We start from the raw sequence: 12566 nt of genomic DNA, 5'->3' as shown, positions 1-12566 counted from the left end.
TGACTTTCAACCCTTGTTTAAACAGGCTTCAGTTCTTTTGAAAATCTATTTTTTGCAGTCTTTTTCCTAGACAAAATATATAAAGTTAAGATTTAGCATATCTCTAAAAACAACACTTACAATATTCTATATTTTTTTAAACACATCTTCCGCTTTTATTTGAAGTTTTAACATTTTTGATGAAACATTTCGAATTTTTCATTTTTGATTTGTTTTTTATACAAAACATTAGCAAGAAAAAGTAAAGCCATTCAGCTATTCAGGATAAGCTGGCACAAAGTATTATCATGGCTAAATCAATATGAAATTAACTATACATTTCTTCAGACTAGTTTTAATTCTATGCTCCAAAAATATAGCTGTATCGCCCGGAAAAGGCACACATGAAATAAAACCACACGCATGTCACATTTCATACCTGTCAAATCATTACCACTTTGACACACTCTCAGTTTAGTCACAGCCCTCCTCCTCTACCTGTATATTATCATTACCTCATTGACTTTAACTACATCTGCTGTTTTGGCTGTGATTGACAGGCCCTCGTGGCTCCGTCGACACACTTTGTTTGAATTTTGTCACATATGCAGACACGCTTCAGGCTTTTTACACAGGCGCATCTAATCACCTCCACCCTCCTCCCAACAACCCGAGCATACGCAGGGGGGTGGCAAACTGGTTGTGCAGCGGGGAAACCATGATTTAGAGTGATAATTGCTTAATCACCAGTTGTGATAATTGTAATTGATGACTGCATAATTGCTAATTGCGCTCTGTATGGGAAGCTCTCTTTTGGCTCCTCTGCCTCTCCATTGTAGGGTCTGTTCTCTCCTCACTCATTTATTTCTGTAGCACACGTCTCTCCGGCTCTTTGTTTACACTGGGCAGTCGCTGAGGTAAACTGAAGCCTGTGGGTGGAACAGTTAATGTGCATGTAATAGATCATTTGGTGAATGCATTAGTTGTTATGATAAAGAAACACAGTCAGTCTGCAGTGTTTAAGTTCACCCTCGTGTAAAGCACCACGTGGGGTTTGAACCTAAGACCTTGTTGTTGTGAGACAGTGCTGTATGTCACTTTGCGGCACAGTCCAAGGGCTTTACATTTAGGGTTTACATTATTATAGTGCTGGGGCGACCTGTCAGGAGCAGAGCTGGTGCTGTATTCACACCTCCCGGGGACCTCAGGATCTTGACCTGGTCTTGGTCAGGATCTTAGTTGGAGGATTTTACCCATGGTGCATGTTTTGGGTTGATGGGGGAAACCGGAGCCCAGAGAAAACCCAGACACAGGGGGAACATGCAAACTCTGCACGGAAAGGCCCCGTACTCGGAGCCATCGTGCTGCCAGGCTTTTGCTTTGGAAACAAATGTTCTGTTTCTTTAATGCGATGATGTCATAGTCACAGATTTCCCTATTGAATATCCTCATAAGAATAATCCAGAAGGTAAAATCATGTTGACCCTGATCATTTCTATTTTTTTTAGTCAGTTATTTAGTCAGAGAGGCTATTGTTCATCTGGATTGGTGACTAAACCAAAATAAAAACCTGTAATTTATTCATTTGACCTGACGATTGGTGACTAGAACACATAAAGTAGTTCTGAGTCAACTTTGATGGTAAATAACACTCTTTTCTTAATGATTATTCTTCGTGAATGTTTAATAATCGAAGTGGCATGGTCAGGAACGAAACACTGATCTACCCAAATGTCAAATTCAAATAAACTCAGGAAAGGAATGAAACTCGGCTCCGAACCGCAGATTGAGAACCACAGACAAACAGAAAATGTGTCAAAACTTTGAGAAAATTAACTTTATTAAACAAATGTGCTATATTTATTATATTGATTATTTAGAGCATGAAAGCCAATTTGATCTCATATACGTCACAATTAGTCTTTTCATCTCCAAACACACCATGATATTCTCGCCGCCTTCTTCCCTAAAGCAGATCCACTTCCGCAGAAATTGCAATCGGCCCTGGTGTTTCCTTATGAAGAGTTATGGTTGTTGTGGCTCTCTCTCCTCCGGCTCACAGCCTGTTCTTTTATCACAAAACACCTCCAAACCAAGACCGAGCTCTGAGGACTCGTACTGTACAACACAGACACAGAAATGATGCTGGGGCAGTGGTACAACACACAATGGCCCAGTTTAAACTTACAGACGTTTTTTCATCATAGTGCATCATGCAAACGTGTAAATAATGCTAAAGTAGTAGTATTAGATGAAAGATATATGTAATTGAAATGAGAAATTGTATAAAATCAAATAAGAAACTCTGGGCACGTTTACATGGCCAGTAAAAATCAACTATAATAATCAGATAATCCAATAATTTGTACAGATGTTTACTTCAATAAATGTGATAATCAACAACTCCTGATGATGCGTGTTGGACTGTTGTATTTTGAAGACAATGGATTTTTAAATAATATTTTCAACCTTTAACATTTCCTTGTTCATTTTTGTCTTTGCTACTTTAATTTGCTTGTTAAAACCTGTATGTGTGAAAAATTATAAAGAAATCAGATTGCTCTCTCATCAGATGGAGCTGATCACATGACATTTACCGTAAACAACGATCATCTCCAGAAATAGGCCTGTCACAACACATTTTAATTTAAATATAGAGGATAAACGATAATACAAACTAATTCATTCCACTGACACAATCAATCATAAAGCAGGATAATGTACAATACTGTTAAACATGATCATGACAGGCCTATCCAGAAATCAAATAAGGATCAGATTTGTGTAAACATGTAAACATAGCCAGTAAAACATTTGTTATAATCTGATTTTTATATGCAACATCACATGCTATTGCTACATGCTAATTCTGTGACATATTTTTCCCCGTTTTAATCCCAATAAAACATCGTTGACAGTAGCATTTGATAGAAGCTTGAAACTGTAAATCTTAAAACCACCTTTGTTATCGTGACACTTGTTTTTGACCCTTGCGTTGAACTGTAGTAGTAGTATTTGCATGTAGTGTATATCGCGCAGTAGCGTCCGTTAGCTTGATGGATGCGTCGTGTGTGGGCGGTTTAATGGCGTGGTCGCGGAGGTAATCTCTTCTTCTCGTGTTGGAGGATGACGAAGGGCGAGAGGAGCAGTGCATTTCAGACTTCTGATGCGCAGCTGTTTCTTTAATGTATGTCCTGTCACCGAGGAGACGCAGTGGCCCGGTTTCACCACTAGGGGCTGAGGTGGCGTTTGTTTGTGCTGTTTTACGTGTCATATTTTATCTAAATGACAATATTAAGTGTCACATTTCTCAACTGTGGAAATGAGGATTAAAAGACACCAAACTTTATCTTATCTAGGTTTATTTCTTTCCCCCATCGCCGCCTTCCCACTTTATCTCTTGCCTAGAAAGTTGAGATGCTAAAATATTAGGATGCAGTTAGAATAAAAATCAATACCGGTAATGTTAGAATGTGGTCACGTTTTATGATTCAAATGATGTGAAAAAGAGGAAACAATTGCACATCCATATAAAAGGTGTTATAGACAAATACTCAATTTATGTTGCAAATGTTCTAAACCTTTTTACTTATGACACTTTTCCTTTCCTTATGAAAACCTGTAACATATTATTTTATGTTTTTACCGGTACCATTTAACATAAGTAGATAGTCATGTTCATTTTGTTCATTATAAACTGCAATATTGATCTAAAAACGGCTTAATAGAAACTTCCTGTTCAAAACTGCAGTAGTGATAAGCTCCGCCTCTTCATACAGACATTCCATTCAAAAAAAGCAGTGGATTATCATGTACATGTTTTTATTTTGGAAAAGGGGCCACGTGACATTTCAGAACGCCACATGTATCCCTCACATCGCCATCAAGTGCAGGGGATGTGGGCGGGGATAGGGGGTAGGTGAAAACGGGACTTTTTCGAACCCTCGCAGAACAACGCAGGATTCTCTCGAACGCGAAATCAATCAGAGCACAACTTTGAACGAAGGAACGATGAGGAAACGCCGTTGTAACGAGGCAAAGGGCTCATTAAAGTCGATTTAGCACGACGCGTCCCTTCAAAAACGGCGAAGTGTGACTTAAACCCGGCTCAACGCTCCGAGCGAGACGACATCCTGGCATTCCTGACGCGCCGCTCCCTCTCTCTCGCCGCGCACACGCCCACCACACTCTCGCATCTTGTATCGATCGGGACCCGGGCCCTTTTCCATTTTCCTCAAACTCCTGTGAGCGTCTCCGAGTGCGACTGATGCGGCGCTCGCTTGATCTTTATGATATTTCTTTAAACATGACGCTGTCGTTATGGCTCCCCGGGGACGCAGCCAACCATTTTCAGTAAATCAAACTCACTCCCTCGCTCGCGTTCTCTCTCCTTCTTAATATTACATTCCCTCTCTCTCTCTCTCTTCACTGTCTCTGTACTCTCTGGCATCTTGCCTCTCTCTCTCTCTCTCTACCCCTTTTTTGCTACATCTCTCACTCTCATCGCTCTTCTCTCTTTATCTCCCTTTTTTAACCCTCTCTCTTCCTATTATCTCTTTCCTTTTCTCTCCCGTTCTCTATGTATTCCTTCATTTTTCTCCCATTCCCTCTCTCCCCCTCTCTATCTTCTCAATATTTCTCTTTCCCTCTCTCCTTCTATTTCTTCCTCTTCAATCTCTCTCTGTCTCTCTTTTTTCTCTCCCTATTCCCACCCCATTCTCTCCATCTCTCTCTCTTTCTCTTCTCAATATCGTTTCTCTCGCTCTCCCTATTGTCTCCCTCTCTCTCCATCTCTTTCCCTCTTTCTCTCCTCTCTCAATCTCAATTTTCCCTCTGCATATTCCCTCTCTTACCTCCCCAATCCCTCTTTCTTTCTCTTTCCCTCTGTCTATTCCTTATTGTCTCTATCTTCTCATTTTCTCTCTTCTCCCTTTCTATTCCCTCCCCTTTCCCCCCATATTTTTCCTCTCTTCTCTCTCTCTCCCTCACTCACTTGTTTTCCTGCACCATCTGACTCTCTTTTTATCTTCTCAATTCCTTTCTCTCTCTCTCCAACCTTCTCTCTCTCTCTCTGGCTCTCTCTTTTCTCTCCCCCTATTCCCTCCCTTACCCCTCCATCTCTCTTTCCCTCTTTCTATATATTCCTTCCTTCCTTCCTCTCTCTCCATCTTCTTGATTCCGTTCTCTCCCTCCTCACCCTTTCCCTCCCTCCCTCTCTTATTTATAACCCCACTAAACAGCCGCCGCTCCCACACACGCCTTCATTCTCATTCTCATAAGTGTTTTTCAGCCGGGGCCAAATGAAAGCTTTTGAAGAGCAGTGATGGCACCGGGTGAGGAGCGAGGCAAGGACACACTTGACCCGCTGTTGTCTTCAAACACAATCAGTGTATTTCAGTATGAGGCTGTCGAACTTTCTGCATGTATAAATAGAGTAATAGTTTATTTGCATTTGATCGTTTTTAGTCTTTTGGGGTCGTCAAAAGTTTTGAAAAGTTAATGCTCAAACTGATTTCAAACCCATGCCAGGATTAAAATCTAATTCCTTCACACTGAGGCGGATGATTAATTGTCCTCGATGATGTAATAATGTATTTGCACTAAATTGCACCGAGAACATGATTTAAATGTGTTTATTTCCATGTAAACTGCGGGACACCCCATTGACAAAAGATGATGATAATTTGAATCCAGTCTGCTGTCGTTGTGGGGGGTCTGTGGTCCGTTGTGATCAGCAGAGGGCGCTGGCGGGGCGTCCGCTCTGACGTCCACACCGCGCACAAACATAACCCACATAGCCACTAGTGCAGGTGGGACCAGGTGGCAGCTAATTCCTTTCCTTTGTCCCTCATAATGAATGGTTAATTGGTTTGCGTCACCCGCCGAGCTGAGCGTGGAAGGAGGGCCCTCTGCCTGGCTCTTGTCCCACACACCTACATTTACGGGGCCAAATGTCAGCGCTACATGCAGACCGCCGTTCAGGGGACAGACTGCAGAGGACGCTAATTTACATACGGTTTAAATTAAATGATCAGATTATTATGATTAGAAAATGTGATTGTATTTCATGTTGTAAAGACTTGCGCTCAAACCTAACATTTGTCCTGGTTTAGTCCTGGTTTATTCCTGGCTTAGTCCTGGTTTATTCCTGGTTTATTCCTGGTTTATTCCTGGTTTAATCCTGGTTTATTCCTGGTTTATTCCTGGTTTTGTCCTGGTTTAGTCCTGGTTTAGTCCTGGTTTATTCCTGGTTTTGTCCTGGTTTTGTCCTGGTTTGGTCCTGGTTTAATCCTGGTTTGGTCCTGTTTGGTCCTGGTTTAGTCCTGGTTTAGTCCTGGTTTAGTCCTGGTTTAGTCCTGGTTTAGTCCTGGCTTATTCCTGGTTTATTCCTGGTTTTGTCCTGGTTTTGGCCTGGTTTATTCCTGGTTTATTCCTGGTTTATTCCTGGTTTATTCCTGGTTTAGTCCTGGTTTGGTCCTGGTTTAGTCCAGGTTTATTCCTGGTTTAGTCCTGGTTTGGTCCTGGTTTTGTCCTGGTTTAGTCCTGGTTTAGTCCTGGTTTAGTCCTGGTTTAGTCCTGGTTTATTCCTGGTTTTGTCCTGGTTTTGTCCTGGTTTGGTCCTGGTTTAATCCTGGTTTGGTCCTGTTTGGTCCTGGTTTTGTCCTGGTTTAGTCCTGGTTTAGTCCTGGTTTAGTCCTGGTTTAGTCCTGGCTTATTCCTGGTTTATTCCTGGTTTTGTCCTGGTTTTGGCCTGGTTTAGTCCTGGTTTGGTCCTGTTTGGTCCTGGTTTGGTCTCTGTGAAATCCTGATGTAGACTTGGTTAGGTCCTGTACTGGTCCTGGTCCAGTTCAGGTTTGGTCTCAGTTTTGTTGTGCTGTGTGAACAAGTATGTTGTAAAAAGTATTAAGTTGGTTCTAAATAATGGTAAATGTAGATGTGTAAAAGACGAGATGCAATGAAACGTAAGGTTGACATTTATGTTCCGTGGACAATATATCCATATTTAGTGAACGTTGTTTTTAAGTTATGCAAAATTGGAATATCAAGTACATAGTTCATAGTAAAAATTCTATAAAAAGAGGTGATTAAACAAACAAAAAAGTTGATTAAACCTCAACCTTTACCTTTAAAATATGTTTAAACATTTCTGTTCTGAACATCGTTATTGAGAGTCCTCAAAATGCATTTATTATGATTATTTTTGTCAATATCTTCCATGTCTATCCGTTTTACTGAAGTTGCTGATTTCTTGATTCTTATTTGCCACTTCAATCATCACGTTTGCTCTCTTAACACAAGTGTTTTATAAATTGTATAGTATTCCACTCTAAAGCGAGGTATCTCTCTTCGGCAATGATCCCATGCCCCTCGTGCTTTCCATCGACTCTCTCTATGTAAAACCGCTCATAATGTTATTCGCGCATTTGTCCTGCATGTGAAGATAACGGGCCTGTTGAAAGTTAATGTGGCTGTCTGCTCCTCTGCAGGTGGTTGCTCTGAACAAGCGCAGTAAAGAGGCGGAGTCGGCCTTCCTGGGGATCTACAAACAGCTGATCGAGGCTCCAGGTCAGTCCGACGCAACAGGAGACCGCCACGTTTCACTACATCAGGGCCGTTTATGGATTTGTGCAAATTGCTGTTGTGTGGACTTATTCCAGCCTCCGCAGACGGCGCACAAACATACACTAGGAGCGGTGTTTTCGCGAAGACGCACGTTATATTTCACACATACTGAGACAATCTTTATGTTAACTATATATGCACAGTTCGAGAAAGTACAGACATTTCATTTCCCGCGCTGCTCGTGGATGAAGTGCTTTTCCCTAGTCTGCTCATTACAAACAGCTCTGCCCTATACACTGACACGCTGTTATGCCTTTTCCGCGTGTTATAAGAGCGGTGTAATGTCCAAATACAGTTTGTGATATTGGGTGCACATGCTTGTTGATGGGCAGAATCCAAATTTGATGTAAAGTTACTCCATGCTGCACCGTGTCGCCGCGTTTATGATTAATAACTGCCGTTGCCTTGTTGAGCTGGGCGCCAGGACTTCTGTGATAAATGAAAAGGTTCTTGGTGACAATTTCTGATAAGGACTGCCGGATCATGGATTACTCCGCACTTCAAAACACATGAACGCATCACAAACTGCGCTGGACTGACTCTCCACACTTCGTCAGAGACCAACTGTCCAAGATTAGTCAATGGAAGAGTACCAATGACTGATAAGTGATTAATTACCAAAACAAATGTAATTTTTTCAAGTTATTTTTGACCTTGAATGACAATACTTACCAGGAAACACCACAGAATTATGTATTTATTGTTATTATTTGATACTACATGGAGCATTTCAGTAAACCTTGGACATTTCCCTTTAAATAAATATGTAATAAAATAAGATAAGATATTCCTTTATTGTCCACACATGGGGAAATGTCATTGTTGCAACGCAGGTAGATACAGAGGAAAAGGACAGATAACTTATAGGAAGTTTAAAAAACACTCTTAATAGAAGAACTCTTATAAACAAAACTCTTGTAAAAACACTCTAAATAGAAGAACTTAATAATAGTGGTATAATTATTCATAACATCACACTAGGAAATTACCCTGCAAAAACTCATTAAATGTCACAATTTATTTTATTTGACAAATATAAATATGTGAGAGCAACTTTATTTTGTTAAATTAATGTGTAGAGTATAAAAAAAAAACAAAGAAAAAGTTTCTCTGTTTAAATTCTGCATAAACTCTGACTGGGAAGACTGACCCTATAGTGTGATGTCACTTCCTGTCGTTTTCTACTGATATTTCAACGTATTCTCTACAAACACCTGCTTGATTGGTGTAAAACTATCATTTATAAGTACAACAGCTATAAATCCACCAAATAAAGTCTAAATTCGAGCACTTTAATTCACCTTCATGATCCCTTTCACTAAAGTTACCTCCTCTGTATCCTCTAACATCACACAACATCAAGAGCTATCAGCGATACATGAGGCAACATCCAGCGCTGCAAAAGTCATTCCTCTCCGTAGATATAAGATACATAAAGCCCCATACCCCACGGCTCTTATCTATTTTTCAAAGTCGGTGCCTGTGAGAGGTTTCCAAAACTCGGCATGCGGCCACTTCAAACCGGCGCCTCGGTCCTTGAGTGGTGCCTGGCGGAGGGGCTGACGAGCAGGGTACACGCAGGATCCTAGATGTTGATTGTGGAGGGCCAATTAAAATCCCTACTGAAGTCAGAGAGCGCCGTGCCACAAGGCGGGATTGATGAGGCCAATGGGGGAAACACGCAGAGGAGCAAACGCCTTCAAAAGACCAAAGACACATACAAGTTAAGTTACATCAAGGAGGAAGGTGCGGGGTTATGGGGAGACGCGGCCATGGAAAGTACAGTAGTTGGTCACTGTTAAATGTGGTTTGAATTGTGTTAAGAGCCCTCGCGTATTCCATTGCGAGCCAGACCAAGTGCCCTGATAGGAGTTTACTGACAGTTTATACAACTTTATACAATGTTGGACAAATATGACTTAAATTAGACTTTAAGATGCTTTATTTTCAGGTAATTAGTATTGAACTGTTACATAAGTTGATCATTATTCAAGTGTAAACTGCAATATTGACCTAAAACAGCTTAAACAGGTTCATTGACTTCCTGTTCAAAACGGATAAGCTCCGCCTCTTCATAGTGACATTTCACCGTAACAAGCAGCAGATTCGTCATTTACATGTTTTTATTCTTGAAAAGTGGCATTTTAGAACCAACATGTGTCACTCCGAGGTGTGGGCGGGGATAGGTGGTAGATGAAAACAGGACTTTTCTGAAGATTCGAGCCTCAGTTGCAGGACAATACAGGATTCCTCAAACATGCATGAAACAATCAAAATACAAGTTTGAATAAACACTGATTAAACTCTCATTAATTATGTATAATACGTCCCCTTTATTATGTGCTACAATCATCATTTCCTTAACGCTCGGATCCCTAATTTCCAAACTGTGCAAGGAGGAAGTTGGTATCCATCCAACTAGTTCATAGCTCTTAGACACATTGCTGTATTTATATGGATTTTTGTTGGCCTCTAGCATTCAGCTTCAGAACATCTTTTTCAGACAGAAAAGTGAAGCAGGGTGGACCCCCTTTTGCACAGCCAATCATGACGCCGCAGCTCTGTCTTACAAGTTTACGAGTGATCAAATGTTTTAAGCCGGCGTGGTGCATTACAATACTCATCAAGAACCAAATGCAGCTTTACTTGCCCTAGATATTTTTGATGAATTCCGTGTGTCTCATCACCAGCGCGCCCTTATACATATTGAGTATTTGTTTGGGGGACACATGTACTGTATTGCTCGCCGTTGCAGCACGACGCGAGCTGCGAACTGGGCCCAATCTGTGTGTAGATCAGAGGGACACTTGTGGCAGGAGTAGCGAGCGCTGTTTACAGATTCAATGAATACGAGATAAAAGTGCGCGTCTTGAGAAACCGCTACGCAGCCACTGACTTTTAAAGGTCCCTCTGCTTGATACGGCGGCGCGCGCGCACACACGAGCCGCGCACACTCCGAATGCTGCTATTTCCTTGATAAGAAACACCCAAGCTTTAAGATGTTTGATTCTCGTGACCTATACTTCTCGTGCGGAAACTTCAATTCAAATACAGCGTCTCGGAGGGATTGATAGTCCTGGACGAGGCTGAACGTTGCACTGAAGAGTTGCAGAAACCAAAGCGGTAATGACAGAGGAAAGGAGAGTGTCAAGACGACGCAGACTCAAGGTGGAAGATGAAAAAAAGCACCGAAACACTATGCATGGTTTTAAGTTGTGTGATTGCAGGGCATAAACTGTCAGGGCAGAAGGAGTACAACTCAAGTGGTACGTTTTAGAGGTTTGTCTGGAATATTCCACCATAACGCATTTAACTAATCCATCTAGCATTTAGTGTTTCATTGATACAAAAAATAAGCAATAATCATCCATTACTTGTAACTTGTGACGTAATCTGCTCGTCTCCATATCATCACTATCATCACTAATGCCATATTGTAAGGTAATGTAACTTTATTTGTACCCGAGGGTAGATTTGGTTGCAGGTAAAAAAGAGTGGGCTGCTCACACACACATACAGACAGAAAACGGAGAGTGACATAACAGAGACGACTAGTGCTCCAGACATAGCGACATGGATAACAAGTATACAAACAGTTATTAGTGTCAGAATACAGCGGATAGAATACAGAGTAAAAGCCATCTTAGATACAAAAACCTAGTCCAGAATAAATAAATAAATAGATTAAGAAGGCTGTGCAGTCTGGCTATTTAGTCTTTTAATAGCTGAGGGAACAAAACTGCCCCTGTATCTCTTAGTTTGTGTGTGTAGCATCAATGTACGTCTCATGTATAATTATCGTTGTAATCACCTCGTTCTACAGTTGTACTATTTGTGAAAGTAGAAAGAGTCAAAGTATTTGTACTTCTGCTCACTCCTTTTGAGCTTAGTGCATTTTCTATTGTCTGTTTGACTCGATCACAAACCGCTCGAATAAACGTTATGAACTGAACTAGTGCACCTTTAGAATACACTACAAGATGTTCACTCGTCTGTGGATTTGGATTTACAGTTTGATGTCTGGACGAGTGTAACGTGGCAGTAGCGAGACGTTCTGATTCGCGGTGAATTTGTGATCAACGTGTTTTGACTGTTAGCGAATCTTCATCGGGGCGGGCGAAGAGTCACAAGGTGTGGGCCTATTTAAAGGAGTCACACCTGCACAGGCGGAGTGAGGTCTAAAATACGTTATTCCCTTTGAACAGTGACATATTAGATTAGCTCTAGTGATGCTATTTCGTGCAAAGATGATAAAATGTGTTGAAATTTGAAGCGATTCATACTTTTAATGTGCATTACTGTACTAAGCATCAGTTGCTTTGTCACAATTTCTACACTATCTTAACTAAATAACAACATACAACAACGGTATACATTATATCAAAGCAAATATATGTATTTTCAATCCGTTAAATTAACATTCTTCTTGTTCCTTTGTCCGTTTCAAAATGCCCTCCACCGAATCTCCACGTAAACCACAGCGTCGTCCTTCTCTCCATATCTCCCATCTGGCCTTACTGTATCCTAAACATGTTTTTGTCACTGTACCTCGTCCCGCCTCTGTCCAAGGTCACCCCCTCCCCCCCGTGTCACCCCCCCCGCTCCCCCTCTGCTTAAATGGATGACTTGAGGTACAGCAGAGGACGTGCGTTTGGCTTGGACCCGCCTGCAACACAACAGCGAGCTTCCCCAACAAACGCCACACCTCATGTATTTTTAATCTTTTGACAGATGCAATTATTCTCTACACGCCGCGCTCGTTAATCTTAATGTAGTTATTACTATTCATCGTCTGTGACTCTTTCTTTTTTTTTCCTTTTGCAATTATTTCATTCGAGTGTGAGCGTGCGCGCCCGCTGTGTGTTGACATTGTTGCTAAACCGGCCAATCAGAACGAGGTAATGAATGTAATCAGGAAGTAGGCGGAGGGATACGAGCTAAAGCTAAAGGCTGGTTTACTGGGG

At 41.3% G+C, this 12566-nt stretch overlaps 1 protein-coding gene across 1 annotated transcript in view; it reads left to right on the top strand.

Annotated features, from left to right (window-relative positions):
* The window catches only part of cux2b (cut-like homeobox 2b), a 193888-nt gene that overhangs the window by 145608 nt on the left and 35714 nt on the right, over nt 1-12566 (top strand). The window contains exon 4 of the mRNA XM_072432485.1: nt 7467-7545. Coding sequence (XP_072288586.1) covers nt 7467-7545 — 79 coding nt within the window. The remainder of the gene's footprint in view (nt 1-7466; nt 7546-12566) is intronic.

The sequence above is a fragment of the Eucyclogobius newberryi genome, unplaced genomic scaffold (genome assembly GCF_026437365.1).
Source record: "Eucyclogobius newberryi isolate DKJ021-1_F unplaced genomic scaffold, fEucNew1.0.hap1 SCAF_6, whole genome shotgun sequence".
Lineage (NCBI taxonomy): Eukaryota > Metazoa > Chordata > Actinopteri > Gobiiformes > Gobiidae > Eucyclogobius > Eucyclogobius newberryi.
Note: the sequence above shows the minus strand (reverse complement) of the source record. Positions and strands in the feature narration are given on the sequence as shown.